Source organism: Prionailurus bengalensis, chromosome B4 (genome assembly GCF_016509475.1).
Source record: "Prionailurus bengalensis isolate Pbe53 chromosome B4, Fcat_Pben_1.1_paternal_pri, whole genome shotgun sequence".
Classification (NCBI taxonomy): Eukaryota; Metazoa; Chordata; class Mammalia; order Carnivora; family Felidae; genus Prionailurus; species Prionailurus bengalensis.
The window spans coordinates 43,447,349-43,465,958 of NC_057358.1; the positions used below are offsets into that span (position 1 = coordinate 43,447,349).

The window sequence follows — 18,610 nt, forward strand, 5'->3', positions numbered from 1 at the left end:
ATTCCAGGCTGAGAGTACTTTTCAGGTATTTATGATCCAATGGGCTGCTCGGAAACATCCAAATTGCTAATTGTGATTTCTTCAGGAATATAGTAATATGTATTAAGCCCTTTCTATATTATACACCATTATTTATACCTCTGTATCTCTGTATCTATTACCTGTCAATCTGTCATCTAACTAATCTATCCATAACATATTTGTTTTCATAATATATGAGAGAGAATTATCCTTTACATATAAAAAGAAAAAGGGAGAGTATCACATTTCTCTCTCTCTCTCTCTGGCATCTTTTTATATCATATACATGTGTATATATGTGATATATTTTCCCCTTTTAACATACACGATTGGAAGATAATTCAATACCTCTCCACGTATCTAGATGTCTCCGGGCCTGCTGGAGCCTTATTCACCATGTCTAGGACTTACGTCTTATACCTGATACCACATAAGAGGGATGATTCACTATTAAAATGACGTAAGCACACTCTAGGGAAGTAAGTTTGAGGGAGTACACCTCTTGAAAATTGAATCAGTAAAATAAAGTAAAACTGAATCAGTAAAATAAAATTGACAAGCACAAATGTCAGTATTTATCATGACTTTGATATCTGTAAGGGATATAGGGCTTACCCTTTTCACTGATGATTTCACAGGTATGAAGCCTGATATCATCTTCACGTCAACAATGGCCATGTTGGAGCTTGGTCGTTCTCCAGTGTAACTACAAAGTCAAGGCATCGGGAGAAGGCATTCAAACAAAATCCTTTGGAGTTTGTTCAAGACAGAAGTCTCCCCTTCTCTTTTATTTCTGGTGTTTTCTATCCTTAACCACCACGCAGCTTCCCCATCTACTTTATTTGCTTCTGCTATTGTTTGGAAAACCCACCATTATGAACTCACACTCTGCAGGTATGGCAACATCATGTTCTCAGTGTTAAGGCTTTTCAGCAAGAGTGAAGAACATTTTCTCGCTAGTAAATATTGCAAGAATTACACATTCACAATGTGTAATTGTGATCTTGGACAACGGAAGTTCCCCGCACAAGAAAATCGGTTTCTCAATATTCTACGAAAGGTCTTACCTACACAAGGATTTACCTAATGTTGATGTGAATCTGGAGTTTCCTGTGAGCTTCTACGCCATCACAATTCTTGGGGAGAGTATCAACCTTCAGAGCGAAGGGAACTTTCCCTTCTTTCTTGGGCAAGACATTATATCTCAGGGATGTCTAGAACAAATTTAAAAACATCCCTTATCTTTGCACTTTAAGAGTCTGTCTCTTCTAGATGATTCATATCTCTTCTTAGCCCACATGCCTTTTTCCATTTGGAGGTTCGTATCTAATTCTTGAGACTTTTCCCTTACGCCCTGGTAGTCTCACCTGGAGGTACACACATCCTGATCCTGACACGGTCGTGCTGTACTCCCCTGGAATCTCTGGCAACCTGATTTCCTGAAGCAACAGGCGATTGGCATTGTGTACTTGGAATTTTTCCGAGAACGTCTCCGAAGACTTGACAGTGACTACAGCGGCTTTCTCCATTTTACTGAACGTTGCGGCTCCATATTTGGACAGGGCTTGAAGCGCTACCACTGTGTCCTGAAAAGCGATGGGGCAGAAATCACGGGAGAGAAGGTACCAAAATCATACTGGATGTAAATCATATCAACCCTACTCTCTCTCGGAGTTATTTAGTGACAAACGCAGACCCGTTATTAATCATAAACTATTCTATGTACTTGGTGGGGGGGGGGGACATTAAAAAGTTTCCCCATTCAAGTAATTTACACTCAACACATGGAAATTCGACCCAGATATTTGACATAAAGCAGAGGTTATCTCGATAATTTATAAATTCATATAATAATACATGTGGACACATTCGAAGAAAGGGGAAGAAATCGGAGCTAGATAGTCAGAGGAGACTGTGAAGAATGTTAGACATAAGAGTATGAATGAATCATGAGAAGGGTTTATATAGACAGAAGAGGGGCATCAGGGACTACCAGGGTGGGAAGACACAGAAAAAGGAGAGAGCCAATTCCAGAAAAAAGCAAAGGGATCAGCCCAAGCAGATAGGAGTCTTCGTGTTTACTGGGGAGAGGAAATGTTTTGAATAAAATACTAGATGATTCTAGTCTTTGGGTGAAAAAAAAGATTTACTTTAACGAGGAAGTAATTTTATGAAATACTGCGTTAAAAAGATTGATCTATTTTACAGTTGGGGGTCCACTAAGGAGAGAAGATAAGAAAGACTGTACGAAGGGCAGCGCAGTAATGAATATATTAAGACAGGGGGCTGGAACCCTTCTGCTGATGGAGGAATGGAGCAAGTATGAATTAGAAATATTATCCAATTATCCAACTCCTAGAATATGGTTGTGTCTACATAGGTAGTCAGGTATTTATTTTTCTTCCCAGGGCCTCTCCACAGACCTGAGTGGAGGAGAAGCCCCCATTGGGGTTTTGTTGCTTGGTGATCCATTTCACAATACGTGAAGCCACAGACAGATCTTCCGAAGATGGGGTAGGCCGAGCAGTAAGATAGGCAAGGAGCAAGTAAGAGGTCATCTCCACTTCAACAGAAGGAGCCCGGGGTTGATAATAGAGCGACGGAACTTCTTGAACTTTCCCAGGACGCTGCCAGTGGATCGACTCATCTTTGAAAGGGAAAAGAGTATGATCTTCAACTTAAAGAATGACTTTTAAATCTGATTCATGAATATTCATTAGCGTTAGAGCTCACGTCGTAGTGAGCCGGTGTAAAAACAGTAATCACCAATCGAGCAACGCTCTGCCAATTTACGTTTCCAGTAAATCACAGTTTTTTTTCTCTGTGTCTGTTACATACTGGTGTGATATTAGAGGTCGGGCTGCAGAGTCTATAATGTGTGAACTGAAAAAATATTCCATGTCACCTACAGAATTGAAGCGTTGGATCAATGATAATTATTCTTATCATCATTATAATAATATAATGTGCTATATGTGATGTACTATAGTCATGATAGGTTCTCTTCCTTCTTTTGATCACTGGTGACTCTGGAGGTAAATTCTACCTCCTTTCACCGTAGCAGCTCTTACCTTCTTTCACAGCATCTTTGTCCAGTGATTCAAGCAGCTCACTTCGCTTGGCCTGGTTTCCTGCTAGGGCAAAGGCATAGGCCAATAATGCTTTGGTGTAGACAAGATTTCCTGGGGCCTCTGAGTCTGAGATGGATCTCCAGGCACTTTCCAGGCAGAATAGAGCGTTGCGGACAACAGGGTGCTAAAACAGATGAAAAAAGATCTTTATCTAGCACAACCAGGCTAATGAACGGTCTCCAGGCTAACACCGGATTGATAGTCTCCACGTGTCACGTAACATCACGGTTCTGACCCGAGAATAATTTCCTCTGCGGCTTCCAAAAGTATCCAGTCTTTTATGTGCCAGTGAAAATATACCAAAATTAAATACCATAAAAACCACGACTCATTGTCCTCAGAGATTCATAATTTCGTGATTTGTATTCCTTATATTTGTGAGACAGGATATAGGGACTGTGCTGGTACATACAGTGACAGGCTGTGGCATCTCCAGCAGAGCAATGGTGATGTAGGCAGAGAGCGTCACTTCGTCGTCTACCCCACCCTGTAAAGATCACAGGCAGAGATACTCAAACATTCCAATATTCATTAGCCGGAGTTGGCTAACTCTACTTTTCCCCTTGCTCACTTTTCACCAGAAAGCATCTTTTCTTGTGCAGTATGATTGATTTTCCTCTCTTTCTCCTCCACCCTAAAATTCTTGAATCAGTTCCAAACCACTCACCCTCTCTCTTAGTAACATGCTGAGGCATTTCGCACACTATTTTAATTCCCTAAAAAACTACTGATTTGTTGTCAGGTTGCAGAAGCTTTTAGAACCTACTGCCCTACCTCAAATCTATGTCACCGAGACTTGAGGAATCAGTAGGAGTATCTTTGTCCCTACATGTGACTATTTCCAGGGACCAGGACAAAATTAATGGCACCACCTTAATAGCATTGTTTAGCAGTGATCCGGAGCGTTGGAAACAACCATTTTCCTTCTGCTTCTGTGAGAGCCAAGTGAGGGCATCCGTGATGTGCGAGTTCTCCACAAAAATGTACGACCGGGCTTGAGCAAAGGACTTGAGCACAAACGCAGTAAGCCTGTCCAGCACAGAAGAGACAGACATGAGGACCATCTCACGTTCAAAGCTCATTTTGGGCAACGGCATTCAGACTTTGGTCTTCACAACTCAGTGGAAGCAACCATTGGGGGAATTGGGGGGGGACAGGACACGTGCACGCTAAATATTCTTTTGTTTGTGCAGCAACTCTCTGAGTTCTTTCTTGAATCTCTCGACTTAACTGGTTTCTTCAGAGTTGATGAAGAACTTTCCACTTTTTTTTTTTCACTTTTTTCTCGTGCAAAATGTTTGCCCGACAACGCTGTCCGTCACCCAAACCGCCATTTCCTAAATGATTCTTTATCACATCACAGTCTCTTTCGGTCCTTTCCCTCTTCCTTCCCTTAATACACAGTATAGAAGCTTCTTCTCTTGCCATTCACATTACAATGCTTCCTGCCTTATTTTTCCATTTTGGGGGATCTTTATTGTACTGCTATTTACTCTACTATTGCAACAGGTGAGCATTCATACATGAATTGGTGAGATCACACGATAGCGATGACAGGCTTGTGGAGTTTTAAAGGATAGCGCATTCCATGAAACAACTCCAGGTATCAGAGAATCACTATCTCCAGAATTCCCAAATAGAATGAATCCACAGTGAGCATATGGAAATAATTATCTTACCAAGTGTTTCCCTGACTTCTACCATCATAATCCCCAAAGGTGCTGTATGAACCATCTTTGTGCTTGTAATTCAACTGCCTTTGGTACCCTGAAAAGGAAGTATTCGTAGGTTTAGGAAATAGCAGAAACATTGGAGAATTAATCAGTCTTTTCCTCAAAACTTGGTTAGGAACCTTAGGAAAACTACTGTGTTATCAAGATATCTCCAAGACTGGATAATGCCATTGAATTTTCTGGAGGTATAGTGGGGCATTTGATTGGTTATCGTAGCAACGGTGATTTTTTTTAAATCTTAACCAAGGAGAAACTGATTGGAGTTCAGTGAAAGAGCTATTTAGGGAATCAGTTAAGATTTCTCCTTTCGGGGTAATCTCTCACCACTGACAAGATAGCTGATGGCTTTGGACTTGATATCCTCCGTCAGCTGTCCTGTCTCATTCAGATAGTTCAGAACATAGATGTTAGGGACAAAAAGGACCATATTCTGCTCTCCACAACCATATGGCATCCGGAGAAGATTCTGGAGATTTTGCATCGCAGAACCTAGTATGTCACCTGGGGAATGAGAGACATAAAAAACAATCCGAGGCACTCAGAGCTGGTCTATGTTGGGATAGGAAGATAGATTACTAGCAAAGTGTGAGGTCAAATCACTTATAGAGAGAAGGACAGGAAAGCATAAGAGGCGAAGAAAAACAAGAAATAGAAAGGATAGAGAAAAGTGGAAAAAATAAAGTCAGTGGTTCAAGGATGGAAAAATCTGGCAGGAACCATCTTTTCTGATGAACAACTTGTCCGGTAAAAACCGACTTTTAGGATGCCTCACCACCTAGTCAGTCTCTTGAATTTGAGGGCACCGAGAGGTGACCCTTGGTACTTTTTAGAGTGTGTCAAGGTAGCACAACATCTGTTCAGCCCCCCTTCTGACTAATACCCAATGCGATTCTTAGCTTAGCACTCTTGCTCTCAAACGAATGCCTACAGCCAATGCCTTAACTGTGGATAGTGAGGCTGCGTGCACGGGAATAGTGAGATGGAAAATTGTTTGCCTCGGGCTGGCAGACTCACCCAAAACCGAATATGTCGCCCTGGCAGATCCTTCAACCACATCCGAAGGAACTTTGAGTGACAGCTTTTCAGACACTCCAGTTTCTAACGAAAGAAGACAAATATGTACAAGGGAGGGACAACAAGAGAGCAATGTCCTACTTTTGTTTCAAGTTCTTCCCCTTTTTGATCAAATTCCCACCTGTCCTTTCTCTGGATCACTGTATAATTTCTTTGATGCCGTCCAAGTTTCTCCTAAAGTCATGGTTCATCTCGCAGTGAAGTCCGTATTAACTAATATATGTCCGTGCTAAATTTGTACCGATTTCCTTCTGAGCACATGCCTTATGTTATGACGATTTTCTTCCCCTAACTGTTTATGCTGATATATATGATGAGTGTTTTTTATAAAAATACCTCCATTCCATAAATATGCATTAAGTGCACGCGATATACCGGCTTCTGCTTCAAGTGCAATGATACAACAATTTTCAAAAAAAAAAAAAATTCCTGACTTCCCAGAGTTTTCATTTTAACGGGAGGAATCAGATAACAAACAAATATTTAGTATGATAGGCGTTAAGAAGTTCTATAGTGGGGCGCCTGGGTGGCTCAGTCGGTTGAGCGTCCGACTTCGGCTCAGGTCGCGATCTCGCGGTCCGTGAGTTCGAGCCCCGCGTCGGGCTCTGGGCTGATGGCTCAAAGCCTGGAGCCTGCTTCCGATTCTGTGTCTCCCTCTCTCTCTGCCCCTCCCCCGTTCATGCTCTGTCTCTCTCTGTCTCAAAAATAAATAAATGTTAAAAAAATTAAAAAAAAAAGAAGTTCTATAGAGAAAATTAAAGCAGAATGTTTATATGGGACAGCTGGTAAGACAAAGACAGAGCTGGTGTGAAGTAAGCTCCTCTCTTCAATAAAATCATAGGTGACCGGAGATTTGAAGGATGTCAAGGGATATGATTTACACATATCTGGGGGAAGAGACTTCCAGGGAAAAGGAACAAAAAGCGAAAAGACTCCAGAGATTAGAGCATGCTGGCTGTGTTCCGAGACCAGACTGGGAGTCCACTGTGCCCAGAGGAGGGTGAGTGAGGGAGAGAGTCACGGGTATGAAGTCATGGCACTCGTGAGGGTTTGGAGGGGACACTGGAGGAATAGGCTGTAACTTTCAGGGACATGGGAAATTCTCGGAAGGTCTGAACAGACGGGGCACATGATCTGAAGTGTGCTTTAAATAATCCCTCCTGCTGTCAGGGATCAAGGGCAGGTGGCCAGGCGACCGGTTAGGAGGTTATTGAGATGATCCAGGAGAGGAAAGACTAGAGTAGACGTGCACATGGTGAGAAGTAAGAAGGTTCTGGATAAAATGTCAAGGTGGAGCCGATCATAGTTGAAAACAGATTGGGTGTGGAATGTAATGAAGTGATGGTGAAGGATGACTATGAAATTTTTGCTTCAGGCAAGTAGAAGAATGGGATTTTTATCATCTGAGATGGATAAAAAAAAAAAAAATGGCAGGAGGAGCAGGTTTGTGGGAACCAGAAGTGTAGCTTTGAACATGCTGGCTTTGAAATACCTATGAGTCCACAGGCCCGTCAGTGGAGTTGATAAGTGGGCAGCTGAATACACGAGTCTGAACTGGGAAGGCAGTGTGGACCCAAGTTGTACATTTTGCTGTCTCCAGTGCAAAGCTGGAGTTATTCAAGTTATTCAAGTTCTGTGACTGAATGAGATTATCAAGGGATGCTTACATACAGGAGAGATCTGCACACGGAGCACTGTTCTCAAGAGGATTCTAGATGGTGCAGAGTTGAACATTTTCATGGTAATTTTTATATCGTTTTGTTGATAGCATTAGTAAGATATTGGCTTTCTATATATGCTAGTGACCTGAAGTTCTTCTTCAAATGACTTACATGAGTAAGTTAAATTTGAGTACATTTAAACTAGTCATTGAATAATGACTACTCTTGCCACACAGGTATTTCAATACTTTGAAAATTCTTTAGGGAGAAGTTTGAAAACGCAGGTGCATTGGAAAGAATCCTGTTCTGCGGTCATCAGCTTTGGTTCTCCTTATTAGCCGGAAGCTTTTAGGTAAGTCTTTTAACTTCTTTGAGTCTTCATCTGGAAAAGACCGTTCTGAATCAACTGCCCTGAGGTTTGCCCTTGGGAGAGTATGCTACTTTTTTTCTCCAGAGGAAACCATACCGCATATGGCATTCTACAACTCTACACTTGGGCGCGAGCGGCTGAACGTGCGAATTTTGTCTACTTTTGACCCTTACCTGATGCACAGAGGAGTGTGTTGAAAGTTTCCTCCTGTTCTATTCCTTCAGGCTTTTCGTTGGGAAAAAAAAAAAAGTGAAAAAGTAAAGTCATACTGAGTGTAGAGAAAAAACCACCCAATTACTCGAAAGGAGAGGAGAAAATGTTAGTAAGACACTGAGCTGCAGATCCATTTCTATTCTTGGGAACGAAATGGCACTCACATACATAGTAGGTAGTGCTATATAATATAATAAGGCCTCTGAGACTCAGGAAGTTTACCCACGTACCTCGACTAATAAGGGCTTGACTACAGTGTCCTTCTGCCCAGCTACCGGGACTCTAGGCACCTCGTTGCCACACAATTCTTCAGACTGCAGGGCCTCCACGGTAGCTGTGAAATTCACCTTGCCTGGAAAATAAGGTCCTTAAGGAGTTAAACAGTGATTCCATATTGAATGGTTTCTCTTTTTAAGTTTCTCCAGTAGATACGATGGTTTTCTTTCAGTGCCTCATGGTTGAAGGAGGAGGGAAAACCCCCACGTATCCGGGTCAGGGCGGAAAGCAAATCACTACAACGCAGGGAGTGGGAGTTGCCAACAACCTTATCACTCACCCAGTGACTTTGGAGTCACAGTCCAGGACACCGTTTTCTGCCTGCTTCCACAGACGCAGTGATTGGCTTCGTTCTTTCTCACTAGGTCGGCCGAGTTGTCAGGGAAGGCTTCTAGCTGCACACTGACCTGAACCCCATACCCGCCCACAAGTGTGAGAAAGAACACGGGGGGGGGGGGGGGGAAAGAAGGAATCAGGTGGAAATAATATCTGAATTTAGGAATACGCAGAAAATATAGAACCCCAAGCAAATATAACGTTGCCACCTTGGACGGGCCAGGTAGCTTTGCTCTTAGCACCTATTCCATTCCAAAATTAGCCTACATCATTATTCAGCTATGATTTGCTGGGGGATTATGTAGGAGACCGGGATAATGAATGGCGACTGGGTGCCTTCCTTGAACTCTTGCTTGCTCCCAGAGAAGGGCCCTTACCCAAATGCAGTGGGACAAATAATTGAACACGGTGGCTTTGAGGGTAAAGTCTTCTCCTCGAACCACGGAGTAGGGGAGAGTGAGTTCCACGAAGAAGGGCTGGAACACTTGAAGAGAGATGATGGGGGAGAGACCCAGCCCTGTGTTTCCAGACAAGCAGAGTGCATGGGCCTTCCACTCAGTGATGGTGTCAGGGACCTTCGCTGCCAACTCACTTCTACCTGATAAACTGGAGAAGGAAAAAAGAGGAACGCTGTGAGTCAACACGTTTTTTAACACGGGCCGTAGCTGATTCCAGAGCGGGGCAACTTAGTAACCCAGTGTGGCCAGTGCTAAACTTGGGACTCCTCAGGAGGTCTCTGGAAGTTTTTCTTTTCTTTTTAGAGGCAAGGGTAGCTTCCCACTTTCCATTGTTTTAGATATCTCAGGATGAAATTAGAAAAAAATTCGCATTGCTGATCTATGAGATCAATGAACTATGAGCCTAAATGTTTACTGGAAAGAAATGGAACAGCACTGAAGGGCTCAGGAACCAACGCTAACACCAGAATCAAAGAGGAGGAGTCACATCTTTTCCTAAACTAAATTCTGGGCAACACACAACTTACTCGAGGGGTACCAAGTCCCAGATCCAGGTCTCAGGGAAGTACTTTCGGATTGTCTCTTTCATGGGACGTTCTACTATGGCTGGAACATTCTCATTCATTGCTATTGATTGAGCTCTTCCTCCAACACCAGGTGCTACTTGTGGTAAGACTTGTGGAAGGGCTGTGGAAAGACAATACGAAGGGCCCAACGTAAACCTCATTTTTATCATGAATTTCTTCGCGTTGCCTAGTTTCTCAAGCAGAATATGGTCATTTGCTCAGGGAATGTTCATCATCAGAGCAATTTAACCTATCAGCTTGTTACTTTGTTCACTTACCCATTTGTTCTCTGGGAAAGCTAATCCTATCTCCTTCAAAGAGTCTGGAGGTAAATGTATTTGTCTCCAGAAATGAAAACAAATGTAGCTCTCTGTGGATTATTCAACTAGCAACGGGAGGAATAACACACCAAATAGTGCCTTTACACTGAAAGGATGATCACGTGTTCTCCACTTGCAGTGAGAACTGAATGAGAAGAATGAGTAGTAGCTACAGAAGGGATTTAAGAAACGCTTTTTTCCTTGACAGTGAATGAGATAGGGACACAAACACTAGAATACAGTAGAGGATGTTATAGACCCCAGAAACTCAATAAAGGACAGAAAATGAACTTTTGAGTGACCAGGAACGACTTTACCAAAGTAGAATTTTCGATGATCATTGAAAGATGAGAAACAAAGGAGAATCGAGGAGATATTTGAAGGAAAGGGCTCTAAAAGTATGTACACAGAAGTCAGAAGGGATCCTCCACAGGGAAAAGGGAGTGAGATGTCTATCTTGAGGGTTTGTTGAGTAAACAGTAGGTGTAGTTATATAATGAAGTACCAGGAAGATTAGGGCAAATAAAGTAGATCTGTTAATGCAGGAGTTAGCTTGATTTAAATAAAAGTGACACTCTAGAGGGGCGCCTGGGTGGTGCAGTTGGTTAAGCGTCCGACTTCAGCCAGGTCACGATCTCGCGGTCCGTGAGTTCGAGCCCCGCGTCGGGCTCTGGGCTGATGGCTCAGAGCCTGGAGCCTGTTTCTGATGCTGTGTCTCCCTCTCTCTCTGCCTCTCCCCCGTTCATGCTCTGTCTCTCTCTGTCCCAAAAATAAATAAACGTTGAAAAAAAAATTAAAAAAAAAAAGTGACACTCTAGAGATCAGAAGATCTAAAGATCACGGGTGTAAATATATAAATATAAATATGATATATATTTTACATACACATAAAATAATACAGTGGAACATGCCTTTTTAAAGCCTTAAGTACAATAATTCTATGAATTCTGGAAATGGTGACCATCTATGGGAAATAAGTGACATGATAAGAGCAACGTTTAAGGGTGATAGTGCCCTTCACAGTATCCAGGATAGACCGACGTGAAGAAGGACCGGAGGCAAGAAAAGTAAATTAGGGTGGTTTGTAAGTAATTTCGTTATGAAATAATGAGGCACAAGAATAAGGTGGTATAACTGAGAAGGAAAAGGAAAGAATGGGTAGGTGACAAATACAAATGCAAAGTTTGCATAGAGTCTTACAGAATATTTGGGGTAAGAATGTAATGACACTACTCTGTTTTTAGGTTTTCTGGATCATTCTATGAGCACGTTTTCTCTTATGTTGGGAAAGAAAATACACACTTGGTATTAAGAGGGATAGGAAAATAAAGTAATAGTGCTTTTCAATTATTATTATTATCATTATTATTTTTTAGGTTTATGTCTTTATCTTGAGAGGGGTTGGGTGGCAGAGAGAGAGGGAGAGAGAGAGGAGAGAATCCCAAGCAAGCTGTGTACTGCCAGTGCAGAGCCCAATGCAGGGCTCAAACTTATGAACCGCGAGATCATCAACTGAGCTGAAATCAAGAGTCAGAAGCTTAACTGACTGAGCCACCCAGTCACCCCTCTTTTCAATTATTTTTTTAAACATATACTATTCATGGCAACATGATTACATTTTTTCACTTATGCTCACAACACATGCTCAGTAACTTTGATGTTGTCATTCTGATTTCAGATTTGAAGAAGTTGAGCCTTAGTCTGTGAATTTGGAAAGTCCCATATGACCTACCACACAGATAAGAACACGTCCCTTGGCCCTGAGCACACTGCTTTTTTCACGATACAGAATTTTCTTTCTGTTGAGGGAATATTCTGATTTGCTCCTCTGTTGCCAACTAGAACTTGATTCTTTGTCTTCTTAGGTAAATAATGTCTACTGTAGTCAAGTCCGTGTTTATTTTGTTTTTAAGGAACACTTTATACTAGAACATTTCTTATTAGAAAGTAGGACTAGTGGATATACAAATGCGTAGAGAAAACTTTCTCTAGACGTGACAGCAATAGAAAAGAATACTCAGCATCTTTTCAAATTTTCCTCTTTGCCAGGTATACTTGAAACACACAAGGAGACCAGTAGTCTAACTGCCAAAAGTTGGGCTATTCTGTTTCGTTCGACATATCAAAGTCACTTTGATTTTCATAAAAGAATATGACAGAGACAATTAATGTCCATACGATCTTTCACATTTCTCAGCCTTCCTTGTAGGAAGGGCAGATATGCCACTTCCACAGCAGGACAAAATAATCATTTCCCTCCTTTCCCATGGTAATGGTCTTGGATGGCACAGGGGAAATGGAGTCACAAGATGAAAATAGAACAGGTACCCCTAACTCACTGATTGGGAGGGAGCCGTTCTGGACAGCTACTGGATGCATATGCAGTTTTGTGTGAGCGAACAAAGAAAAGCAAACTGTTGTCATCTTAGTTGCTGAGCTGTGGGAGTTTGGTTGTTATTGCAGTAAAATCTGTCTTATGCTGACTAATTGAGGTGTTGAACCCACACTGGATAGGGAGGATTTGAAATCGCGACTACTGAAGGCTAGGACAAAAAAGCAGTCAACTTTGATTTCAGAGACAGAGTAAAAAAATGAAACGATAATTGTTTTAAAAATTGTTTCTTTTTGGAGGGGAGGGGGTGTTATTTGAAGAAAACTCACCAAGAAGTCGCTGCAGATTCACAAGAGTCACAAGATTCAATACTCAGAAAAATAACTTTTCATCCCACCCCACCCCAGCAAAACATCATTTTTTCCCCTATTATCCTAGCAGGCAAAGGTATCTCCTCCTTACCGTCTTCATAGACTACAGGATATGGTGGAGGCAGCCAACAAAAAGACACACTGTGGAGTTTTGAGTTGGTAAAAATATTTAATCCTGCAGACTGGAAGAAAATGGGTTATTAAAGCATATTGGCAATCCAATCCTGAGAATGGAAGCTTTTCTTACATTTGTACTGTAGGGGTCAAGAGCAGGCTGCCCAAAGCGAATATAGCATATTGATTATTTTGAATTGAGGCTAGTTGGGAAACATTTGGTTCAAGGACACTCAATCCCTCCTCGGTCTTCCTCACAGTGGTAAATAAATCTCCCACATGAAAGGTACCCTTTCATGGAAAGGGTAAGGGAAATAAAAATCCTTATCACCAGAGATAGGAACTTTAAAGCCAAGAATGTTGTAGAAACAAACCCCGTTATTATTTTTTTAATCTATGACCTCAGCCCAAATTCCATTTAGAATTCTAAAGCTCCCGAACATGTTTTCTTTATCCTGTCAGTTTCCCACAGATTTGTCTTCTCTTTGGCTAAAAAGTACAAAAGCTTCCTGTTTGTTCATTTCTTTAGGTCTCCATTTCATTATTGGGCCCCCAGAGCATGTAATAAAACCGTTTTTCTCTCCTGTTAATCTGTCTCCTGGAAATCGAATTCTTAGTCCAGCCGGAACACCCCGAGGCGTAGAGGAGGAATTTTTCCTTCCCTACACGATCACACTTTCATTATTATCATGCTAGCCCATAGGATCATCATGAAAGTGCCACACAAAAAGGAAGAGAGCTATTTTATAAATATGAAAACGGAGTCACAGACAGTCCAGTTCATCCAGTTGGTGACTAGCAGTTGGGATTAGAACCCTGATTCCACTGATTCCTATTTCTGAATTTTGTTGCTATACGCTGATGCCTCTTTAATTATCTTTTGCATCCAAGAAACTATTTTGCACCTGTATGTTTATCTTCCCTTCCTTTTCTCCAACCAACCAATATTTGTTTCTCCAAACAAATATATATATATATATATATATATATATATATATAGTGTGTGTGTGTGTGTGTGTGCACAGAATAATTGTTTATGTTTCTTTTCATTTGAAATTATAGGGTTGCACATTGGAGATTTTTCTTCACAGTTAGTTACACTTTGTATTCTTTAAGTTTTATTGGAAAATGTGTCTTTCCCTAAATATCTATGCTCAGCCCATCCCTTTCCTAATTTAGTCTTGCTTCTTTTCTTTCTCATTTTCTTGCAGGTATCTTGAATCTCTGCATCCAAAACATACATGCAGATGCCTACAGTAGCCTCATTCCTCGAGTTCACCTGGTCCCAGCGGCCTCTTTCCTCACTATTAGTCACCAGGAAATACCACTCGCTGTCTTACCTCCGAATACGCGGGAAACTGTGCGAGGCTGAGACACAGTTATCAGTGGTGGCAGTGACATGAAATAGGGAGAAAGAAGTCAGAAGCAAATGTTTAAAGATGAAACAGTTAGCTAATGAGCCTAAAGAGTCCTCTACCTACCCCTCTCTCACCAACTGATTTACGATCCCGGAGGCTCTAGAAGAAGGAGATTTAAATTGCTCTCCGCTACGCTGCGGAAGAAGGGCACGTTTCCTCAAGCTACAATAAGGGTTTTAAGCCCTCTTTGGTCGTGTGATAAGACTTCATCTCAAAGCTGGACAAAGTCTCCCTTCGTGACACTGTCTAGTTACAGTTAATCTGAAAGCTAGACATTTTATGTAACCCGCCCCAGGCCTGCTCACATTCCGACCCAAGTTTTGTAAATCTTTTCTTTGTGAAAGACTACTTTCAGTTTTCCCGGAAATTTTACTGCAGTAAAGATGATGAAAGTATTATACTTTGTGTATTCAGTCATTTATTTATTCAACATTGTATGTATTGTGCAACAGACTGACAATAATGGCCGCCAATAAGGTACTCACCTTTCACTGTGGAAAATGTTTCACTATGCTCGCACACTAGAATCTCTGACAATTGCTGAGGGGGCTATGGCAGTCGTAAACAGCTTTGGGATCAACCTGGTTGAGGCTGTGGGCCCTAAAAGCATACCACTTGCACTAAAGAGTGCAAGATACATTGATGATTGAATATCCGTATGTGTACAAAGTTCCCCGTGCTTCTGAGGTTTCAGTGTTTTTCTGTTAAGCTTAGCTTTGTTTTGCGGGGTGCAGGATCAGATTCTAGAGCTTAGAAGCCCATTTGTTCTCCACTTCAACAAAAACTTAAAACTCAATGTTGTTTATACTTTTGGGAAGGTGAATTACCTCAAAAACACTGTAAACGTCATCCTCTTTTACGGCCCACTTTGGTGTGTAAACAATTCCATTGTGAACTATGTCTTCTGCATTGATACATTTTTCACCATATGCATTCAGGGGACCTCCGTGTGCAACGCTAGGGACCCTCTTTGGTGGCAGCAATTCATAGACCTGCAAAATTGAGAGAACAAAGGGAAAATTCTTGTTTTGTCTTGCCTTTTGAGTTCATTTTTAGTGTGATAATGTTCAATCTGGGATTTAAAAGATTGTGCTGTTTATTGAATACTCCCATGCCAATGATACAAAGAACCACAGACAAATCATGGGGAGATAATAAATGTTAGGGATCCTAATCCTGTTGTTGTACAAAAGACATTAATACATAGAGAAATGAAATTAATTGATCAAAGTCTCAGAGCCCATTTTGGTTGAGTAAGAATAAAACTCGTCTCCTGTCTCCTAGACCAAATGCCTATCTTTTTTTTTTTTAAGTTTATTGATTTATTTTGAGAGAGAGAGACAGACAGACAGACAGGCAGAGAGAGAGAGAGAGACAGAGAATCCCAAGTAGGCTCCATGCCTAGTGTGGAGCCCAACATGGGGCTCGATCTCACAACCATGAGCTCACAGCCTGAGCCGATATCAAGAGTTGGATGCTTAACCAACTGAGCCACCCACGTGCCCCCCAAGTGCCCGCTTTTAAAAGGAAGCCAAAAATGTGGACAGCATAGAGAAGTGTGACAGGAGCACAAAAGCCACTCAGAATCCCAACAGTCAGAAATAATTTCCGTACATTCCCAATTCATTCCTTTTCCCATTTTCTATGATTAAGTTCTTTTGAACTCTTACTGAGTTTTTTGTCTTTGTTTGTTTTAGTCTACTATTTTAGTTCCAACTCTAGCTTGACCAAAAACTAGGTGCCCAGGCAACCTAGAAATAAATCAATTGCAGTTCAGTTTTTGCCCAGAGCCTGGTGTCAGGCCACCTGCTCAGTCACATAGTACCCAGGCCCATTAAATAAACACAGACCTTCTAATGTGGCTGCATTCACCTCTTGCCTATGCTACTACAATAACCTACTAATTGTTCCCATTCTTTCATTCTTGCTCTCATTCGCTCAGCAGCAAACAGCATCTCCTTAACAGATAAATCGGAATTGGCACTCTTCTGCTTACAACTCTTCAGATTTACCATAGCATTTGCTGTCACCTCCAAACTCCACTCCAGGCTAACAGAGCTCGTCACAATCTTCCTTACTTTCCATTTTACCTACAGTCCCTACCATCCGCGTCTCTCCCCATTACTTATTAGGTTATTACCTTTTCCTTTTAGAACACTCCAGTCTTGTTCTGACCTCAAGCCCTTTGGGCGCGCTGCCCTCATTCTTTGTAATACTTGTCCTTTTTCCTTCATTCTCTGACCATGAGAAGACACTCTTTTTTTTTAAATTTTTTTAACTTTTATTTATTTTTGAGACAGAGAGAGACAGAGCATGAACTGGGGAGGAGCAGAGAGAGAGGGAGACACAGAATCTGAAACAGGCTCCAGGCTCCGAGCTGTCAGCACAGAGCCCGACTCGGGGTTCGAACTCACGGACCGTGAGATCATGACCTGAGCCAGTTGGACACCCAACCGACGGAGCCACCCAGGTGCCCCGAGAAGACACTCTTAATCTCCACTTGAAACAATGTCCAACTCTTTTTTTCTTTATCTCAGCATCTTTTTTATTTCTTTCACTATCCTCACCCAAATTGGGAACTATTATATGTTTATGTTTTTGTTGCTTACTTGTTTACGTTAATGCCTCATAAGACCATTAGTCTAAGATGGTCAAAACCGACATCTGAAAGTTTACCATTAGAACTCCTGTTCCCAGAGCGGGATCCAGCCTCTAGGGAAGAGGCAGTGAAGATTTGTGACATAAATAAACAGACAGAGAAAGTAAACTATAAGGCCTTTTGAAAGTGCTCTATTACAAGAGACATCTGTAAAAGACAAGTTTGAATGGAAACTCTCTTTTGTCCATACTTCAAACCGGTGAGCAAGCACCTAGATTTTAGGGGAAGCTTAAAAATCAGGCATTTCACATACTATCTTGATGTGGTGCATTAAAGGTGGCATGGAATGAGATTTGATTCAAACTCCACCCTTAAAATATATTTTATATATATTATATATTTTACATATAATATATATTATATATTTTATATAATATATTATACATAAATATATATTATATTTATATATTTGTGGATACATAAATATATATTATATTATATAAATATAATATAAATATATAATATACAATTATAATTATTATATATTATATACAACATAGTTTATATTATTATTATAATTATTATAATTATATTATAAATAATATAATTTGTATATAATCTATATTAAATATATATTATATAATATTAATATAATATAAATATATATTATATAAATTATGTTATATATTATATAATATGTATTTCTATATAATATATACTATATAATATTTTTGTGGATTACATATATTTTATATGATATATATTATATTTTATATTTAAATATAATGTATATGTTATATATAATATATATTATGTAATTTTACATAATATATGTATGTTATATTATGTAATATAACATATACATTATATTTAAATATATATAATATATAATTTATATAATATATATTATATAGTATATATTATAACATTATATATAGTATATAATTTATATAATATATAATATATATTATATACAGTATATATTATAACGTTATATATAATATATATTATATTTTAATATATTCTATAGTGGCTTTATCTGTCATAGCTGTGTTTTCTTCATTCATAAAATTAAGGTAATAATGACCACCTTAAGGAATTATTACTCATGTGTTGATTCCCTAACAATGTGTTGAGCACCTTTTATTCATAAAGTACTGTGCTAGGCGGTGAATGCAGTGGGGAACCATATTGCTCCCTCACTGAGAATATATCAGGAGAGAGAATGAAGTGAGAGCAGATTATGTTAAGCACCTGGCGCAATGTCTTTTGTGGAACTGAATTCAAGTCCAATTCATACATAACTTGCCAGAGTATGCCTGACACTCTGAAGGACGCACCCTCTCAGTTATAACTGGTCTTAGCATACGTGCATTTTCTGACATCCAAGGCTGAAAGGGGACTCACCAAATGAGGCGAGAGCTCAGCTTCAGGCTTCATGAGCAGAACGCTCTGGTCAACCGCACGGAGGGCACAGAGAGAATGGGGAGTGGCTGTGACCTCCAGGTTGATGTTTGAGGCCGGTGGGCTCTGGGCTGAGGAGAAGCTCAAATTGACCTGTAAAAAAGATATGATTATGACAGCAAATGTTCTAAGTATTACAGCCTCAACACCTCT

The 18,610-nt window shown here is 40.5% G+C and overlaps 1 protein-coding gene across 2 annotated transcripts in view; it reads right to left on the bottom strand.

Moving 5' to 3' along the window:
* LOC122472282 (pregnancy zone protein-like) overlaps positions 1–18,610 on the bottom strand; it is a 46,905-nt gene that overhangs the window by 1,776 nt on the left and 26,519 nt on the right. The window contains exons 15-32 of one of the 2 annotated variants that reach the window (XM_043561684.1): positions 18,401–18,550; positions 15,222–15,386; positions 12,954–13,044; positions 9,801–9,960; positions 9,198–9,421; positions 8,760–8,891; positions 8,434–8,555; positions 8,164–8,215; positions 5,900–5,983; positions 5,210–5,386; positions 4,832–4,919; positions 4,025–4,181; positions 3,565–3,639; positions 3,093–3,276; positions 2,445–2,668; positions 1,389–1,607; positions 1,105–1,235; positions 637–727 (exon numbers count right to left, since the gene is read on the bottom strand). In XM_043561684.1, coding sequence (XP_043417619.1) covers positions 637–727; positions 1,105–1,235; positions 1,389–1,607; positions 2,445–2,668; positions 3,093–3,276; positions 3,565–3,639; positions 4,025–4,181; positions 4,832–4,919; positions 5,210–5,386; positions 5,900–5,983; positions 8,164–8,215; positions 8,434–8,555; positions 8,760–8,891; positions 9,198–9,421; positions 9,801–9,960; positions 12,954–13,044; positions 15,222–15,386; positions 18,401–18,550 — 2,526 coding nt within the window. Of the gene's footprint in view, positions 1–636; positions 728–1,104; positions 1,236–1,388; positions 1,608–2,444; positions 2,669–3,092; positions 3,277–3,564; positions 3,640–4,024; positions 4,182–4,831; positions 4,920–5,209; positions 5,387–5,899; positions 5,984–8,163; positions 8,216–8,433; positions 8,556–8,759; positions 8,892–9,192; positions 9,422–9,800; positions 9,961–12,953; positions 13,045–15,221; positions 15,387–18,400; positions 18,551–18,610 lie in introns of both variants that reach the window. The other variant, XM_043561683.1, reaches the window with a different exon arrangement.